Source organism: Oncorhynchus mykiss, chromosome 26, assembly GCF_013265735.2.
Source record: "Oncorhynchus mykiss isolate Arlee chromosome 26, USDA_OmykA_1.1, whole genome shotgun sequence".
NCBI classification, from domain to species: domain Eukaryota; kingdom Metazoa; phylum Chordata; class Actinopteri; order Salmoniformes; family Salmonidae; genus Oncorhynchus; species Oncorhynchus mykiss.
The window spans coordinates 787,470-808,169 of record NC_048590.1 but is presented as its reverse complement, the minus strand read 5'-3'; the positions used below and the strand labels follow the sequence as shown (position 1 = coordinate 808,169).

General features: G+C 46.5%; 1 protein-coding gene and 1 long non-coding RNA gene across 4 annotated transcripts; both read right to left on the bottom strand.

Moving 5' to 3' along the window:
- Positions 1-508: 508 nt before the first annotated feature.
- On the bottom strand, positions 509-20,467 carry LOC110518866 (AP-3 complex subunit sigma-2). 3 transcript variants are annotated; one of them, XM_036964379.1, is made up of 6 exons: positions 20,282-20,461; positions 19,663-19,754; positions 19,159-19,270; positions 16,071-16,142; positions 3,341-3,448; positions 509-1,011 (listed from the first exon to the last, which is right to left on the bottom strand). In XM_036964379.1, the coding sequence occupies exons 1-6, from the start codon at positions 20,348-20,350 to the stop codon at positions 886-888; spliced, it is 579 nt and encodes a 192-aa protein (XP_036820274.1). In that variant the 5' UTR covers positions 20,351-20,461; the 3' UTR covers positions 509-885. The 3 variants fall into 3 exon arrangements, with proteins under 3 accessions (XP_036820274.1, XP_036820276.1, XP_036820275.1); XM_036964381.1 differs by lacking the exon at positions 3,341-3,448 and having other exon boundaries at positions 20,282-20,467; XM_036964380.1 differs by lacking the exon at positions 16,071-16,142 and having other exon boundaries at positions 20,282-20,466.
- On the bottom strand, positions 12,788-14,549 carry LOC118944529. The gene is made up of 3 exons (XR_005039887.1): positions 14,472-14,549; positions 14,168-14,398; positions 12,788-14,124 (listed from the first exon to the last, which is right to left on the bottom strand). It is a non-coding gene; the product is annotated as an uncharacterized LOC118944529 (long non-coding RNA).
- Positions 20,468-20,700: the final 233 nt, after the last annotated feature.

Sequence of the window (20,700 nt, the reverse complement as noted above, 5' to 3'; positions counted from 1 at the left end):
GGCTAATGTCCTGACAGAAGGATGGAGGGATAATGTCCTCACAGAATGATGGAGGGATAATGTCCTGACAGAGGAAGGAGGGATAATGTCCCGACAGAAGGATGGGGGGATAATGTCCTGACAGAAGGATAGATGGATAATGTCCTGACAGAAGGATGGAGGGATAATGTCCTGACAGAGGATGGAGCGATAATGTCCTGACAGAGGAAAAAGCTGGTTGTGATTTCATTAATAGAAAAGCAGTGGTGTATTATTTAGTTGTATCATTTTGAGAGGAGCCCCAGGATTCACACATCAATAACACAGCACAGTAACAATTAACCTGTCCAACATACAGTCAGCCTCCTCCCTCGCTGTTCTGCACTACCTATACACCATATATAGTGCACTACCTATACACCCTATTCCATATATAGTGCACTACCTATACACCCTATTCCCTATATAGTGCACTACCTATAGACCCTATATAGTGCACTACCTATACACCCTATTCCATACATAGTGCACTACCTATACACCCTATTCCCTATATAGTGCACTACCTATAGACCCTATTCCATATATAGTGCACTACCTATACACCCTATTCCCTATATAGTGCACTATTTTTGACCAGGGCCCATAGGAAGACATACTATATAGGTCATATAGTGTGTCTCACATCTTATAGTGCACTGATATATAGTGTAGTGCACTACTTTAGACCAGAAGGGCAGAAGCCCCCATAGGGCTCTGGTCTAAAGTAGTGCACTATATAGGGTGCCATAGGGCTCTGGTCTAAAGTAGTGCACTATATAGGGTGCCATAGGGCTCTAGTCTAAAGTAGTGTACTATATGGGGAATAGGGTGCCGTTTGGGCCTAGCACCTGCTCCGCTCCCTGGTCAGAAGGGAGAGAGGCTGGGCACTTTGATATTGATGTCTCCGATGTTGATGTTGCGAGGCATTTCTGGGAGGTTGATGTTCTTGACGGCGGAGACAGCCCGCGCCGGCGCTGCAGAGAAGCCCCCCTGAAACAGACACAACTCTGCTTTGAGGATTTTCTACACCAGCTGTGGAGATGATGAAATACACAGCAATGAAATGAACTCATCAGGTGTAATAGAGAGAGGAGACTAAAGGGTCTGGTTATGGACATCATGCATGAATCTACAGTAGGCTTCATCTCTGTCTGGGAGACCAGGGGTCGTATTCACTAGGAACAGAAAGGAACTTATCAGGTGTAATAGAGAGAGGACATTAAGGGGTCTGGTTATGGACATCATGTTGAATCTACAGTAGGCTTCATCTCTGTCTGGGAGACCAGGGGTCTTATTCACTAGGAACCGAGGAACGTTCATCTCTGTGTGGGAGACCAGGGGTCGTATTCACTAGGAACCGAGGAACGTTCATCTCTGTCTGGGAGACAAGGGTCTTTTTCACTAGGAACCTAAAGGTCTAGAGTCTAGACTAACAGCCCTAAAGGTCTAGAGTCTAGATTAACAGCCCTAAAGGTCTAGAGTCTAGACTAACAGCCCTAAAGGTCTAGAGTCTAGACTAACAGCCCTAAAGGTCTAGAGTCTAGAATAACAGCCCTAAAGGTCTAGAGTCTAGACTAACAGCCCTAAAGGTCTAGAGTCTAGAATAACAGCCCTAAAGGACTAACTACAGGACCAGTCACCAGACTAACAGAGGACTCTAACTACAGGGCCAGTCACCAGTCTAACAGAGGACTAACAACAGGACCAGTCACCAGACTAACAGAGGACTAACAACAGGGCCAGTCACCAGACTAACAGAGGACTAACAACAGGACCAGTCACCAGACTAACAGAGGACTAACAACAGGGCCAGTCACCAGACTAACAGAGGACTAACAACAGGACCAGTCACCAGACTAACAGAGGACTAACTACAGGGCCAGTCACCAGACTAACAGAGGACTAACAACAGGGCCAGTCACCAGACTAACAGAGGACTAACAACAGGGCCAGTCACCAGACTAACAGAGGACTAACAACAGGACCAGTCACCAGACTAACAGAGGAATAACAACAGGACCAGTCACCAGACGAACAGAGGACTAACTACAGGACCAGTCACCAGACTAACAGAGGACTAACTACAGGACCAGTGAACAGACTAACAGAGGACTAACTACAGGGCCAGTCACCAGACAAACAGAGGACAGACTAACTACAGGACCAGTCACCAGACTAACAGAGGACTAACTACAGGACCAGTCACCAGACTAACAGAGGACTAACTACAGGACCAGTGAACAGACTAACAGAGGACTAACTACAGGGCCAGTCACCAGACTAAGAGAGGACTAACAACAGGGCCAGTCACCAGACTAACAGAGGACTAACTACAGGACCAGTCACCAGACTAACAGAGGACTAACTACAGGACCAGTGAACAGACTAAGAGAGGACTAACTACAGGACCAGTCACCAGACTAACAACAGGACCAGTCACCAGACTAACAGAGGACTAACTACAGGGCCAGTCACCAGACTAACAGAGGACTAACTACAGGGCCAGTCACCAGACTAACAGAGGACTAACAACAGGGCCAGTCACCAGACTAACAGAGGACTAACAACAGGGCCAGTCACCAGACTAACAGAGGACTAACAACAGGGCCAGTCACCAGACTAACAGAGGACTAACTACAGGGCCAGTCACCAGACTAACAGAGGACTAACTACAGGATCAGTCACCAGACAAACAGAGGACTCTAACTACAGAACCAGTCACCAGACTAACAGAGGACTAACTACAGGACCAGTCACCAGACTAACAGAGGACTAACTACAGGGCCCGTCACCAGTCTAACAGAGGACTAACTACAGGACCAGTCACCAGACTAACAGAGGACTAACTACAGGGCCAGTCACCGGACTAACTACAGGACCAGTCACCAGACGAACAGAGGACTAACTACAGGACCAGTCACCAGACTAACAGAGGACTAACTACAGGACCAGTCACCAGTCTAACAGAGGACTAACTACAGGACCAGTCACCAGACTAACAGAGGACTAACTACAGGGCCAGTCACCAGACTAACAGAGGACTAACTACAGGGCCAGTCACCAGACTAACAGAGGACTAACTACTGGACCAGTCACCAGACGAACAGAGGACTAACTACAGGACCAGTCACCAGACTAACAGAGGACTAACTACAGGACCAGTCACCAGACTAACAGAGGACTAACTACAGGGCCAGTCACCAGTCTAACAGAGGACTAACTACAGGACCAGTCACCAGACTAACAGAGGACTAACTACAGGACCAGTCACCAGACTAACAAAGGACTAACTACAGGACCAATAAGTGAACTGACTAACCTCTGATTTCTCCATGCGGTTCTGCAGCTCTACCTGGCCCACGATCTCATTCATGTTGGTCTCCAGCACCATCCCCCCCATCACCACCTCCTGAAGGATGAAGTGGACCTGCAAAGGATAGGTATATAACAAGGTAATGTAGCAGACCTGTAAATGATAGGTATATAACAAGGTAATGTAGTGGACCTGTAAATGATAGGTATATAACAAGGTAATGTAGTGGACCTGTAAATGATAGGTATATAACAAGGTAATGTAGCAGACCTGTAAATTATAGGTATATAACAAGGTAATGTAGGGGACCTGTAAATGATAGTTATATAACAAGATAATGTATCAGGGTTGTAAATTATAGTTATATAACAAGGTAATGTAGTGGACCTGTAAATGATAGGTATATAACAAGGTAATGTAGTGGACCTGTAAATGATAGTTATATAACAAGGTAATGTAGTGGACCTGTAAATGATAGGTATATAACAAGGTAATGTAGTGGACCTGTAAATGATAGGTATATAACAAGGTAATGTAGTGTACCTGTAAATGATAGGTATATAACAAGGTAATGTAGTGGACCTGTAAATGATAGGTATATAACAAGGTAATGTAGCAGACCTGTAAAGGATAGGTATATAACAAGGTAATGTAGTGGACCTGTAAATGATAGTTATATAACAAGGTAATGTAGTGGACCTGTAAATGATAGGTATATAACAAGGTAATGTAGTGGACCTGTAAATGATAGGTATATAACAAGGTAATGTAGTGGACCTGTAAATGATAGTTATATAACAAGGTAATGTAGTGGACCTGTAAATGATAGTTATATAACAAGGTAATGTAGTGGACCTGTAAATGATAGGTATATAACAAGGTAATGTAGTGGACCTGTATATAGCCTCCACATTGACTCTGTACCGGTACCCCCTGTATATAGCCTCCACATTGACTCTGTACCGGTACCCCCTGTATATAGCCTCCACATTGACTCTGTACCGGTACCCCCTGTATATAGCCTCCACATTGACTCTGTACCGGTACCCCCTGTATATAGCCTCCACATTGACTCTGTACCGGTACCCCCTGTATATAGCCTCCACATTGACTCTGTACCGGTACCCCCTGTATATAGCCTCCACATTGACTCTGTACCGGTACCCCCTGTATATAGCCTCCACATTGACTCTGTACCGGTACCCCCTGTATATAGCCTCCACATTGACTCTGTACCGGTACCCCCTGTATATAGCCTCCATATTGACTCTGTACCAGTACCCCTTGTATATAGCCTCCACATTGACTCTGTACTGGTACCCCCTGTATATAGCCTCCACATTGACTCTGTACCGGTACCCCCTGTATATAGCCTCCACATTGACTCTGTACCGGTATCACCTGTATATAGCCTCCACATTGACTCTGTACCGGTACCCCCTGTATATAGCCTCCACATTGACTCTGTACCGGTACCCCCTGTATATAGCCTCCACATTGACTCTGTACCGGTACCACCTGTATATAGCCTCCACATTGACTCTGTACCGGTACCCCCTGTATATAGCCTCCACATTGACTCTGTACCGGTACCCCCTGTGTATAGCCTCCACATTGACTCTGTACCGGTACCACCTGTATATAGCCTCCACATTGACTCTGTACCGGTACCACCTGTATATAGCCTCCACATTGACTCTGTACCGGTACCCCCTGTATATAGCTTCCACATTGACTCTGTACCGGTACCCCCTGTATATAGCCTCCATATTGACTCTGTACCGTAACACCCTGTATATAGCCTCCACATTGACTCTGTACCGTAACACCCTGAAAATAGTCTCCACATTGACTCTGTACCGATACCCCCTGTATATAGCCTCCACACTGACTCTGTACCGGTACCCCTGTATATAGCCTCCACATTGACTCTGTACCGGTACCCCCTGTATATAGCTTCCACATTGACTCTGTACCGGTACCCCCTGTATATAGCCTCCATATTGACCCTGTACCGTAACACCCTGTATATAGCCTCCACATTGACTCTGTACCGTAACACCCTGAAAATAGTCTCCACATTGACTCTGTACCGATACCCCCTGTATATAGCCTCCACATTGACTCTGTACCAGTACCACCTGTATATAGCCTCCACATTGACTCTGTACCGGTACCACCTGTATATAGCCTCCACATTGACTCTGTATCGGTACCCCCTGTATATAGCCTCCACACGGACTCTGTACCGGTACCCCCTGTATATAGCCTCCACATTGACTCTGTACCGGTACCCCATGTATATAGCCTCCACATTGACTCTGTACCGGTACCCCCTGTATATAGCCTCCACATTGACTCTGTACCGGTACACCCTGTATATAGCCTCCACATTGACTCTGTACCGGTACACCCTGTATATAGCCTCCACATTGACTCTGTACTGGTACCACCTGTATATAGCCTCCACATTGACTCTGTACCGGTACCCCCTGTATATAGCCTCCACATTGACTCGGTACCGGTACCCCCTGTATATAGCCTCCACATTGACTTTGTACCGTAACACCCTGTATATAGCCTCCATATTGACTTTGTACCGTAACACCCTGTATATAGCCTCCACATTGACTCTGTACCGTAACACCCTGAAAATAGTCTCCACATTGACTCTGTACCGATACCCCCTGTATATAGCCTCCACATTGACTCTGTACCGGTACCCCCTGTATATAGCTTCCACATTGACTCTGTACCGGTACCCCCTGTATATAGCCTCCATATTGACTCTGTACCGTAACACCCTGTATATAGCCTCCACATTGACTCTGTACCGTAACACCCTGAAAATAGTCTCCACATTGACTCTGTACCGATACCCCCTGTATATAGCCTCCACACTGACTCTGTACCGGTACCCCTGTATATAGCCTCCACATTGACTCTGTACCGGTACCCCCTGTATATAGCTTCCACATTGACTCTGTACCGGTACCCCCTGTATATAGCCTCCATATTGACCCTGTACCGTAACACCCTGTATATAGCCTCCACATTGACTCTGTACCGTAACACCCTGAAAATAGTCTCCACATTGACTCTGTACCGATACCCCCTGTATATAGCCTCCACATTGACTCTGTACCAATACCACCTGTATATAGCCTCCACATTGACTCTGTACCGGTACCACCTGTATATAGCCTCCACATTGACTCTGTACCGGTACCCCCTGTATATAGCCTCCACACGGACTCTGTACCGGTACCCCCTGTATATAGCCTCCACATTGACTCTGTACCGGTACCCCATGTATATAGCCTCCACATTGACTCTGTACCGGTACCCCCTGTATATAGCCTCCACATTGACTCTGTACCGGTACACCCTGTATATAGCCTCCACATTGACTCTGTACCGGTACACCCTGTATATAGCCTCCACATTGACTCTGTACTGGTACCACCTGTATATAGCCTCCACATTGACTCTGTACCGGTACCCCCTGTATATAGCCTCCACATTGACTCGGTACCGGTACCCCCTGTATATAGCCTCCACATTGACTTTGTACCGTAACACCCTGTATATAGCCTCCATATTGACTTTGTACCGTAACACCCTGTATATAGCCTCCACATTGACTCTGTACCGGTACCCCCTGTATATAGCTTCCACATTGACTCTGTACCGGTACCCCCTGTATATAGCCTCCATATTGACTCTGTACCGTAACACCCTGTATATAGCCTCCACATTGACTCTGTACCGTAACACCCTGAAAATAGTATCCACATTGACTCTGTACCGATACCCCCTGTATATAGCCTCCACACTGACTCTGTACCGGTACCCCTGTATATAGCCTCCACATTGACTCTGTACCGGTACCCCCTGTATATAGCTTCCACATTGACTCTGTACCGGTACCCCCTGTATATAGCCTCCATATTGACCCTGTACCGTAACACCCTGTATATAGCCTCCACATTGACTCTGTACCGTAACACCCTGAAAATAGTCTCCACATTGACTCTGTACCGATACCCCCTGTATATAGCCTCCACATTGACTCTGTACCAGTACCACCTGTATATAGCCTCCACATTGACTCTGTACCGGTACCACCTGTATATAGCCTCCACATTGACTCTGTATCGGTACCCCCTGTATATAGCCTCCACACGGACTCTGTACCGGTACCCCCTGTATATAGCCTCCACATTGACTCTGTACCGGTACCCCATGTATATAGCCTCCACATTGACTCTGTACCGGTACCCCCTGTATATAGCCTCCACATTGACTCTGTACCGGTACACCCTGTATATAGCCTCCACATTGACTCTGTACCGGTACACCCTGTATATAGCCTCCACATTGACTCTGTACTGGTACCACCTGTATATAGCCTCCACATTGACTCTGTACCGGTACCCCCTGTATATAGCCTCCACATTGACTCGGTACCGGTACCCCCTGTATATAGCCTCCACATTGACTTTGTACCGTAACACCCTGTATATAGCCTCCATATTGACTTTGTACCGTAACACCCTGTATATAGCCTCCACATTGACTCTGTACCGTAACACCCTGAAAATAGTCTCCACATTGACTCTGTACCGATACCCCCTGTATATAGCCTCCACATTGACTCTGTACCGGTACCCCCTGTATATAGCTTCCACATTGACTCTGTACCGGTACCCCCTGTATATAGCCTCCATATTGACTCTGTACCGTAACACCCTGTATATAGCCTCCACATTGACTCTGTACCGTAACACCCTGAAAATAGTCTCCACATTGACTCTGTACCGATACCCCCTGTATATAGCCTCCACACTGACTCTGTACCGGTACCCCTGTATATAGCCTCCACATTGACTCTGTACCGGTACCCCCTGTATATAGCTTCCACATTGACTCTGTACCGGTACCCCCTGTATATAGCCTCCATATTGACCCTGTACCGTAACACCCTGTATATAGCCTCCACATTGACTCTGTACCGTAACACCCTGAAAATAGTCTCCACATTGACTCTGTACCGATACCCCCTGTATATAGCCTCCACATTGACTCTGTACCAATACCACCTGTATATAGCCTCCACATTGACTCTGTACCGGTACCACCTGTATATAGCCTCCACATTGACTCTGTACCGGTACCCCCTGTATATAGCCTCCACACGGACTCTGTACCGGTACCCCCTGTATATAGCCTCCACATTGACTCTGTACCGGTACCCCATGTATATAGCCTCCACATTGACTCTGTACCGGTACCCCCTGTATATAGCCTCCACATTGACTCTGTACCGGTACACCCTGTATATAGCCTCCACATTGACTCTGTACCGGTACACCCTGTATATAGCCTCCACATTGACTCTGTACTGGTACCACCTGTATATAGCCTCCACATTGACTCTGTACCGGTACCCCCTGTATATAGCCTCCACATTGACTCGGTACCGGTACCCCCTGTATATAGCCTCCACATTGACTTTGTACCGTAACACCCTGTATATAGCCTCCATATTGACTTTGTACCGTAACACCCTGTATATAGCCTCCACATTGACTCTGTACCGGTACCCCCTGTATATAGCCTCCACATTGACTTTGTACCAGTACCCCCTGTATATAGCCTCCACATTGACTCTGTACCGGTACCACCTGTATATAGCCTCCACATTGACTCTGTACCGGTACCACCTGTATATAGCCTCCACATTGACTCTGTACCGGTACCCCCTGTATATAGCTTCCACATTGACTCTGTACCGGTACCCCCTGTATATAGCCTCCACATTGACTCTGTACCGTAACACCCTGTATTTAGCCTCCACATTGACTCTGTACCGTAACACCCTGAAAATAGTCTCCACATTGACTCTGTACCGATACCCCCTGTATATAGCCTCCACACTGACTCTGTACCGGTACCCCTGTATATAGCCTCCACATTGACTCTGTACCGGTACCCCCTGTGTATAGCCTCCACATTGACTCTGTACCGGTACCACCTGTATATAGCCTCCACATTGACTCTGTACCGGTACCACCTGTATATAGCCTCCACATTGACTCTGTACCGGTACCCCCTGTATATAGCCTCCACACTGACTCTGTACCAGTACCCCCTGTATATAGCCTCCACATTGACTCTGTACCGGTACCCCCTGTATATAGCCTCCACATTGACTCTGTACTGGTACCACCTGTATATAGCCTCCACATTGACTCTGTACCGGTACCCCCTGTATATAGCCTCCACATTGACTCTGTACCGGTACCACCTGTATATAGCCTCCACATTGACTCTGTACCGTAACACCCTGTATATAGCCTCCACATTGACTCTGTACCGGTACCCCCTGTATATAGCTTCCACATTGACTCTGTACCGGTCCAAAACAAGGCCAATACGTTTCTATGGGTTTATTTTGGACCTACGCTTGTCACCTGCCTTCCTGCCTTTGGGACAACAACTCCCTTTGTTAGGGCAGAGACGTGCATCTCTCCATTACACACAGATCTCTGGTGTAAACGGGGAGGTGCACAGAGGAGGGAAGGAGACCTAAAAGACAACATGAGAACAAGCGGAAATAAACGCTCATAAAATTGAAAAATAACAAGACTCGATTCTGCGATACAGGCATTCGGAATATTGCGCAAAAACATCTAGGGCAGGGTTAGGGTTAGTTAGATCACCTGAGCTGAGCCAGAGGGCAGACTGACCATCTACTACCTGAGCTGAGCCAGAGGGCAGACTGAGCTGAGCCAGAGGGCAGACTGAGCATCTACCACCTGAGCTGAGCCAGAGGGCAGACTGAGCATCTACCACCTGAGCGGAGCCATAGGGTAGACTGAGCATCTACCACCTGAGCTGAGTCGGAGGGCAGACTGATCATCTTCCACCTGAGCTGAGCCGGAGGGCAGACTGAGCTGAGCCAGAGGGCATACTGATAATCTACTACCTGAGCTGAGCCAGAGGGCAGACTGATCATCTACTACCTGAGCTGAGCCATAGGGCAGACTGAGCTGAACTGAGCCAGAGGGCAGACTGAGCATATACCACCTGAGCTGAGCCAGAGGGCAGACTGATCATCTACCACCTGAGCTGAGCCAGAGGGCAGACTGATAATCTACCACCTGAGCTGAGCCAGAGGGCAGACTGATCATCTACCACCTGAGCTAATCCATAGGGCAGACTGAGCATCTACCACCTGAGCTGAGCCATAGGGCAGACTGAACATCTACCATCTGAGCTGAGCCATAGGACAGACTGACATCTACCATCTGAGCTGAGCCATAGGACAGACTGATCATCTATCACTTGAGCTGAGCCATATGGCTGACTGAGCATCTACCATCTGAGCTGAGCCATAGGACAGACTGATCATCTACCACCTGAGCTGAGCCATAGGACAGACTGATCATCTATCACTTGAGCTGAGCCATGTCAAAATATTGTCAGTGAGTATAACAGAACTGATATTGCAGGCGAAATCCTGAGGAAAATCCAATCAGGAAGTGCCTCTTATTTTGAAACCGTTGTGTTCCTATGCACCCCTATTGGCCATTGAAAGGGATATCAACCAGATTCCTTTTTCTACGTATTCCCTAAGGTGTCTACAGCATTTAGACGTAGTTTCACGCCTTTATGTTGAAGAATGAGCGTAAACGACTACATTGCGTGAGTGGCCAGCTGAGGGCTCTCAGAGTGAATCTTGCGTAAAATACAGAGGTAGTCATTTTTCCTCTCGCTCCTACTGAAAAGTCAATTGTCCCGGTTGATATATTATCGAATAGATATTTGAAAAACACCTTGAGGATTGATTGTAAAAAACGTTTGCCATGTTTCTGTTGATATTATGGATATAATTTGGATTTATTTTGGGCGTTGTCGTTACCGCTATTTCCGGTGGATTTCTGAACATAACGTGACAAACAAACAGAGGTATTTTGGGTATAAAATAATCTTTATGGAACAAAATGAACATTTGCTGTCTAACTGGGAGTCTCGTCAGTGAAAACATCCGAAGATCATCAAAGGTAAACGGTTAATTTGATTGATTTTCTGATTTTCGTGACCAAGCTTCCTGCTGCTAGCTGGACATAATGCTATGCTAGGCTATCGATAAACTTACACAAACGCTTGTCTTGATTTGGCTGTAAAGCATAATTTATAAATCTGAGATGACAGGGTGATTAACAAAAGGCTAAGCTGTGTTTCACTATATTTCAGTTGTGGGTAGTTCCGCGGTGGACCATCCTGGTCTATATCCTGTCTACTGATCAGAACAGCCTGTTAACACGGTGGACCATCCTGGTCTATACCCTGTCTACTGATCAGAACAGCCTGTTAACACGGTGGACCATCCTGGTCTATACCCTGTCTACTGATCAGAACAGCCTGTTAACACGGTAGACCATCCTGGTCTATATCCTGTCTACTGATCAGAACAGCCTGTTAACACGGTGGACCATCCTGGTCTATACCCTGTCTACTGATCAGAACAGCCTGTTAACACGGTGGACCATCCTGGTCTATACCCTAGTCTACTGATCAGAACAGCCTGTTAACACGGTGGACCATCCTGGTCTATATCCTGTCTACTGATCAGAACAACCTGTTAACACGGTGGACCATCCTGGTCTATACCCTGTCTACTGATCAGAACAGCCTGTTAACACGGTGGACCATCCTGGTCTATATCCTGTCTATTGATCAGAACAACCTGTTATTTTTCTGCTGTTGAAAGTGAATAAACACATCAGACTGCAATGACAGGTGGTTGTCATAATAAATTCTAGTCAGTTACTTACATTTGGTAAACAAGGTTATAATGAAGGTTTAAATCCTGGCATGTTATTGTTTTACATGTTGCTCAAGCTTTGGAGGTGTTCCTGTGAGAGGAAAACAGATGGTGGAAGTTAGAGGGTGTTAGCTAAACATACTGGAAGGTGTTCCTGTGAGAGGAAAACAGATGCTGACTGTTAGCTAAACATACTCAGATAAGTCTAAAGTAGCAGCGGAGCAGTCAGATAGTAGAAAGTACTAAAAACTATTTGTTTTAATTCCATCAGCAGCTTTCCCCAACACTGCCATCACTGGACACAACTAGAATCTCATTCTGTGACATGAAAGGTGGAAGAGTTAGAACTGAACCTAGCTTCTCAACTCCGCCTAGCCTAGCTTCTCAACTCCGCCTAGCCTAGCTTCTCAACTCCGCCTAGCCTAGCTTCTCAACTCCGCCTAGCCTAGCTTCTAAACTCCGCCTAGCCTAGCTTCTCAACTCCGCCTAGCCTAGCTTCTCAACTCCGCCTAGCCTAGCTTCTCAACTCCGCCTAGCCTAGCTTCTCAACTCCGCCTAGCCTAGCTTCTCAACTCCGCCTAGCCTAGCCTCTCAACTCCGCCTAGCCTCTCAACTCCGCCTAGCCTCTCAACTCCGCCTAGCCTCTCAACTCCGCCTAGCCTCTCAACTCCGCCTAGCCTCTCAACTCCGCCTAGCCTCTCAACTCCGCCTAGCCTCTCAACTCCGCCTAGCCTCTCAACTCCGCTTGGCGGAATGTGTTGTGGTCAATTCCATTTAAATTCCAGTCAATTTAGGAAGTACACTGAAATTCCAATTCTCTTCAATGCTTTTTAATCGGGTGTACTCTCTGAATTAACTGGAATTGAGCTCAACTCTGGTTGTGGTATGTGATGGTTGGGGTGAAAATGTACCAGAGAATAGATGGTTGGTGACCTTTGCCCCAACACACAGTACAAATGGGTTTTAAATAGTCCTCCAGTCAAATCCCAGATAGACCCAGAGCCCCTACCAATCGACAGTTCCTCCAGTCAATCCCAGATAGATCCTGAGCCCCTCCAGTCAATCACAGATAGACCTAGAGCCCCTCCAGTCAATCACAGATAGACCCAGAGGCCCTACCCATTGACAGTTCCTCCAGTCAATCCCAGATAGACCCAGAGCCCCTACCCATTGACAGTTCCTCCAGTCAATCACAGATAGACCCAAAGCCCCTACCCATTGACAGTTCCTCCAGTCAATCACAGATAGACCCAGAGCCCCTACCCATTGACAGTTCCTCCAGTCAATCACAGATAGACCCAGAGCCCCTACCCATTGACAGTTCCTACTAATTGGTTATAGGGAATGGTTCAACCACCACACTCTCTGTAGAAACTAATATAGAACTTTGCTCCCCATAGCAGAACAATCGTGGGTCTACATATTCCTCTTTATCAGTACATGTTGCAGGTAAACTTTGCATGATAAAAAATGTGTCACAAAGGCTGCATTTCTGCCTGCTCAGATACACACGAAAACATTAAGTGAACCCGGGAATTGATCGAAAATCGCTCAGAAACGCACAAACAAGACCAACAATGCAATATAATATGACTAACATTTTCGGTTACTAGGCCTAAATGAAACCAATATGGCTTTGACCATGCTGGTATGCTCTGCCCATCTGATACCTCCAACAGACCTAGGTCAGCCCCTCTGATACCTCCAACAGACCAAGGTCAGGCCCTCTGATACCTCCAACAGACCTAGGTCAGCCCCTCTGATACCTCCAACAGACCTAGGTCAGCCCCTCAGACCTCCAACAGACCTAGGTCAGCCCCTCAGACCTCCAACATACCTAGGTCAGCCCCTCAGACCTCCAACAGACCTAGGTCAGCCCCTCAGACCTCCAACAGACCTAGGTCAGCCCCTCAGACCTCCAACAGACCTAGGTCAGCCCCTCAGACCTCCAACAGACCTAAGTCAGCCACTCTGAGACCTCCAACAGACCTCCAACAGACCTAGGTCAGCCCCTCTGAGACCTCCAACCGACCTAGGTCAGCCCATCAGACCTCCAACAGACCTAGGTCAGCCCCTCAGACCTCCAACAGACCTAGGTCAGCCCATCAGACCTCCAACAGACCTAGGTCAGCCCCTCAGACCTCCAACATACCTAGGTCAGCCCCTCAGACCTCCAACATACCTAGGTCAGCCCCTCAGACCTCCAACAGACCTAGGTCAGCCCCTCAGACCTCCAACATACCTAGGTCAGCCCATCAGACCTCCAACAGACCTAGGTCAGCCCCTCTGAGACCTCCAACAGACCTCCAACAGACCTAGGTCAGCCCCTCAGACCTCCAACAGACCTAGGTCAGCCCCTCAGACCTCCAACAGACCTAGGTCTGTACTACCTGTTTCATCTAGGCTGCCTCAGCAAGGCTTCCCCTGCTACTACCTGAATCCACACAGCAGGGTTTCATCTAGGCTGCCTCAGCAAGGCTTCCCCTGCTACTATCTAGCTCCACACAGCAGGGTTTCATCTAGGCTGCCTCAGCAAGGCTTCCCCTGCTACTGCCTGGCTCCACACAGCAGGGTTTCATCTAGGCTGCCTTAGCAGGGTTTCATCTAGGCTGCCTTAGCAGGGTTTCATCTAGGCTGCCTTAGCAGGGTTTCATCTAGGCTGCCTTAGCAGGGTTTCATCTAGGCTGCCTTAGCAGGGTTTCATCTAGGCTGCCTTAGCAGGGTTTCAGCTAGGCTGCCTTAGCAGGGTTTCAGCTAGGCTGCCTTAGCAGGGTTTCAGCTAGGCTGCCTTAGCAGGGTTTCATCTAGGCTGCCTTAGCAGGGTTTCATCTAGGCTGCCTTAGCAGGGTTTCATCTAGGCTGCCTTAGCAGGGTTTCATCTAGGCTGCCTTAGCAGGGTTTCATCTAGGCTGCCTTAGCAGGGTTTCATCTAGGCTGCCTCAGCAGGGTTTCATCTAGGCTGCCTCAGCAGGGTTTCATCTAGGCTGCCTCAGCAGGGTTTCATCTAGGCTGCCTCAGCAGGGGTTCATCTAGGCTGGCTTAGCAGGGTTTCATCTAGGCTGCCTTAGCAGGGTTTCATCTAGGCTGCCTCAGCAAGGCTTCCCTGCTACTACCTAGCTCCATACAGCAGGGTTTCATCTAGGCTGCCTCAGCAAGGCTTCCCTGCTACTACCTAGCTCCACACAGCAGGGTTTCATCTAGGCTGCCTTGGCAGTGTTTCATCTAGGCTGCCTCAGCAGGGGTTCATCTAGGCTGCCTCAGCAAGGCTTCCCTGCTACTACCTAGCTCCATACAGCAGGGTTTCATCTAGGCTGCCTCAGCAAGGTTTCCCTGCTACTACCTAGCTCCACACAGCAGGGTTTCATCTAGGCTGCCTTAGCAGGGTTTCATCTAGGCTGCCTCAGCAGGGGTTCATCTAGGCTGCCTCAGCAGGGGTTCATCTAGGCTGCCTCAGCAAGGCTTCCCTGCTACTACCTAGCTCCATACAGCAGGGTTTCATCTAGGCTGCCTCAGCAAGGCTTCCCTGCTACTACCTAGCTCCACACAGCAGGGTTTCATCTAGGCTGCCTCAGCAAGGCTTCCCCTGCTACTACCTAGCTCCATACAGCAGGGTTTCATCTAGGCTGCCTTAGCAGGGTTTCATCTAGGCTGCCTCAGCAAGGCTTCCCCTGCTACTGCCTGGCTCCACACAGCAGGGTTTCATCTAGGCTGCCTCAGCAAGGCTTCCCCTGCTAGCCATTCCCTCCTGAAGGCTTTCCTCATATTGAATGCATATTGTGTCAATAAACCAGCTGCCATGTTATACACAGAAGTGTATTTATTACTCTAATGCATCAAAGAGTGTCACAAGCCAAAACTTGGCAAAGCTGACCTTGTAAATGATTTCCATGGACTTGAACTCACCTTATCCATGTGGAAAATGAGGTCCAGTTCACAGACGTTCTCAAAGCATTTGTCCAGAGTTTCCACGAACACCTACAGAGGAGATATTGTCAAGTCATCCATCTTATGTTAAGTATACAGTCCCAGTCAAAGGTTTGGACACCTACTCATTCCAGGGTTTTTCTTTATTTTCAGTATTTACTACATTGTAGAATAATAGTGAAGACATCAAAACTATGCAATAACACATATGGAATCAGGTAGTAACCAAAAAAATGTTTTTAAAGTGTTGAACAAATCAAAATATATTTTAAATTCTTCAAAGTAGCCTTGACAGCTTTGCATTATCTTGACATTCTCTCAACCAGCTTCACCTGGAATGCTTTTCCAACAGTCTTGAAGGAGTTCCCACATATGCTGAGCACTTTTTGGCTGCTTTCCCTTCACTCTGCGGTCCAACACATCCCAAACCATCTCAATTGAGTTGAGGTCGGGTGATTGTGGAGGCCAGGTCATAGTTTTGATGTCTTCACTATTATTTTACAATGTAGAAAATAGTAAAAATAAAGAAAAACCCTGGAATGAGTAGGTGTTCTAGAACCCTGGAATGAGTAGGTGTTCTAGAACCCTGGAATGAGTAGGTGTGTCTGGTAATGGTAATGTATGTAAGAATGATCTTTGATGTAATACACAACCTACAGTGCATTCGTTAAGACCTCTTCTCTTGTTACCCATGTTGTTACATTACAGCCTTATTGTAAAATGGATTAAATCCACAAACTACACACCATAATGACAAAGACAAAACAGGATATTAGAAATAAAAAAAACTGAAATATCAGATTTACATAAGTATTCAGAATCTCTGCTATGAGACTAACTTGAGCTCAGGTGCATCCTGTTTCCATTGATCATGCTTGATGATGTTTCTACAACTTGGCTATATACAGGGTGTTACGGTACAGAATCAATGTGGAGGCTATATACAGGGGTACCGGTACAGAGTCAATGTGGAGGCTATATACAGGGTGTTACGGTACAGAATCAATGTGGAGGCTATATACAGGGGTACCGGTACAGAGTCAATGTGGAGGCTATATACAGGGTGTTACGGTACAGAATCAATGTGGAGGCTATATACAGGGGTACCGGTACAGAGTCAATGCGGAGGCTATATACAGGGTGTTAGGGTACAGAGTAAATGTGGAGAATATATACAGGGTGTTACGGTACAGAGTAAATGTGGAGAATATATACAGGGTGTTACGGTACAGAGTAAATGTGGAGAATATATACAGGGGGTACCGGTACAGAGTCAATGTGGAGAATATATACAGGGGGTACCGGTACAGAGTCAATGTGGAGAATATATACAGGGTGTTACGGTACAGAGTCAATGTGGAGGCTATATACAGGGTGTTAGGGTACAGAGTAAATGTGGAGAATATATACAGGGTGTTACGGTACAGAGTCAATGTGGAGAATATATACAGGGGGTACCGGTACAGAGTCAATGTGGAGAATATATACAGGGGGTACCGGTACAGAGTCAATGTGCCAGTTCGTCGAGGTAATACCTACATGTCGGTAGAGTTCAAGTTACTTTGCATAGATAATAAACAAAGTCTGCCCAGCACCTGGGTTGGGTTTTTACGCTCAACAGTTTCCCGTGTGTATCAAGATTGGTCCACCACCCCATGGGCATCCAGCCAATTTGACGCAACTGTGGGAAGCATTGGAGTCAACAAAAAAACTGAAATATCAGATTTACATAAGTATTCAGAATCTCTGCTATGAGACTAACTTGAGCTCAGGTGCATCCTGTTTCCATTGATCATGCTTGATGATGTTTCTACAACTTGGCTATATACAGGGTGTTACGGTACAGAATCAATGTGGAGGCTATATACAGGGGTACCGGTACAGAGTCAATGTGGAGGCTATATACAGGGTGTTACGGTACAGAATCAATGTGGAGGCTATATACAGGGGTACCGGTACAGAGTCAATGCGGAGGCTATATACAGGGTGTTAGGGTACAGAGTAAATGTGGAGAATATATACAGGGTGTTAGGGTACAGAGTAAATGTGGAGAATATATACAGGGTGTTACGGTACAGAGTCAATGTGGAGAATATATACAGGGGGTACCGGTACAGAGTCAATGTGGAGGCTATATACAGGGGGTACCGGTACAGAGTCAATGTGGAGAATATATACAGGGGGTACCGGTACAGAGTCAATGTGCCAGTTCGTCGAGGTAATACCTACATGTCGGTAGAGTTCAAGTTACTTTGCATAGATAATAAACAAAGTCTGCCCAGCACCTGGGTTGGGTTTTTACGCTCAACAGTTTCCCGTGTGTATCAAGATTGGTCCACCACCCCATGGGCATCCAGCCAATTTGACGCAACTGTGGGAAGCATTGGAGTCAACATGGGCCAGCATCCCTGTGGAACGCTTTCAACACCTTGTAGTCCATGCCTGGAGGAGTTGAGGCTTTTCTGCAGGCAAAAGGGGGAGGTGCTCCTCAATATTAGGAAGGTGTTCTTAATGTTTTGTACACTCAGTGTATATTTGCTCAAAACACACCCATCAGTAGGCTTTACAATGTCATGTATCGTGAGTTCAACGGTCATTAGTGGTCACTGAAGATCAAGACAAGAAGCGTATCTAAAGCATATCCCGACTTGTCATAACCTTGAACAGCAACTCCACCACCACACAATCAAAAACAATACAGGTTTGAAAGCGTTGTCTTCTGTCTATTTAATGATATGTTTGCATTGAAAGTGGATACAGGTCATCAACTTGAACCCACCCCAACTACCACCACCATAAAAACATTCAAGTGTTTGAAAGCACTGCATCTCAGTGCTAGAGGCGTCACTACAGACCCTGGTTCAATTCCAGGCTGTATCACTACCGGCTGTGATTGCGAGTCCTATAGGGCTGACTGTCTGGGAAAGGAGAGGTGAGTGGACAGTACAGCTGACTGTCTGTATAGATGGTAACACAACCCTACTGTTCTACAGAGTTATAGATGGTAACACAACCCTACTGTTCTACAGAGTTATAGATGGTAACATAGCAACAGTTGCCAACCCACCTGTATTAGATCCAGAATACCGAGCTCACTCTCAGAGGAGTCCACACAGAACACAAAGTACAGTGTTGCGTAGTGCCGGTAGATCAACTTGTAGTCCGAGCCACCGATCAGACTGCAAATAGAGAAATTATATTATTAGTCTATTCTGCAATGTCTGATTCGGTCCAACTTAACTCATCTGCCACGGAATTGATGATGGATTGCCGGTCATATGAGCTGAACACTTCGGTCAAACAATACTTCTCATTTAACAACCCAGGATAAATCTTTAGTCACAATGACCAACTGAGCTTGCCCAGTTGGTCTATAGGCTACAGTCTAGGTAGGTCTACATCATATAGTCACCACAGAAGCACAATACCCCAATACAAGCCATAGATACCTATATAGCTGCCTCCTGGGTGGTTCATTGAATCATTAACGCATCTTTTTTAATTCGCTGATTGTTTCATCAAGAATGTATATTTTGGTTCATTTAACCAGCTAGCTAACGATAGCTGTTACCTTCCCCCCTCCAAGAAGTTGCAGACGTTGTCGTCCCTCTTCGACACCAGATGGAAAGTCTCTCGAATGATCTGCTGCTGCACATCTTCAGCCTGAGAAGAAATATGTCTTTGATAAATTGGCTATGAACTCCATTTACAATCTAAATGAAAGAGCTAACTTCAGCTAGCGGTCAGGCAGCAGTAAACCAGCCCCCCTGGAGGTTGGCCATCTTTTTATTTTATTTTACCTTTATTTAACTAGGCAAGTCAGTTAAGAACAAATTCTTATTTTCAATGACAGCCTAGTGGGTTAACTGCCTGTTCAGGGGCAGAACGACAGATTTGTACCTTGTCAGCTCGGGGATTTGAACTTGCAACCTTCCGGTAACTAGTCCAACGCTCTAACCACTAGGTTACCCTGCTGTTGGGTACATTGATATTCGTAGCTATGTCAACAAATATATAAGCAACTTAGCTAGTTGGGTATATAAATGTCAATAAATCACATCTCATGATGATGACAATATAGATTATTGATTAGTTAGCCTCCAGCTAGCATACCATAAGTGCACTAAAAGCTGGCAAATAAGACAGACATAGCTAACAAACTGTAGCAGTTCATAGATTTGGTTACTTACAAAATATTCATAAAATCTGATGAGTCGTGGTTTCCCATGGTTGTTAAATATTAAAATAGCTTTAATCATATTTAGCTGTAAATGTCTCAAATGACTTAATAACAGACTTGCAGTCAGCTGTCCACCTGGCGGATGTGTTGATACGTAGATTTTGCCGGTTCTTCTTCTTCGCTGTGGTTTATTGACAGACTCCACTCATAAACTGTATTGCTGCCACCTACTGTACGGAGTAGTAAAAAATACACACAATAACTAAAACAAATGTAGAGGAACAAACCGTTAACAAAAACTAAAACTGTACTATTCAGATCCCTACACAGGCTCTGGAATCTGGGAGGGGGGGAACCTCTTTATTGAGTCCCTGTAACATATCAGCTGCAAAGTCCTGGAGATCCAGAAATCTATTTGCTGCCTTCACA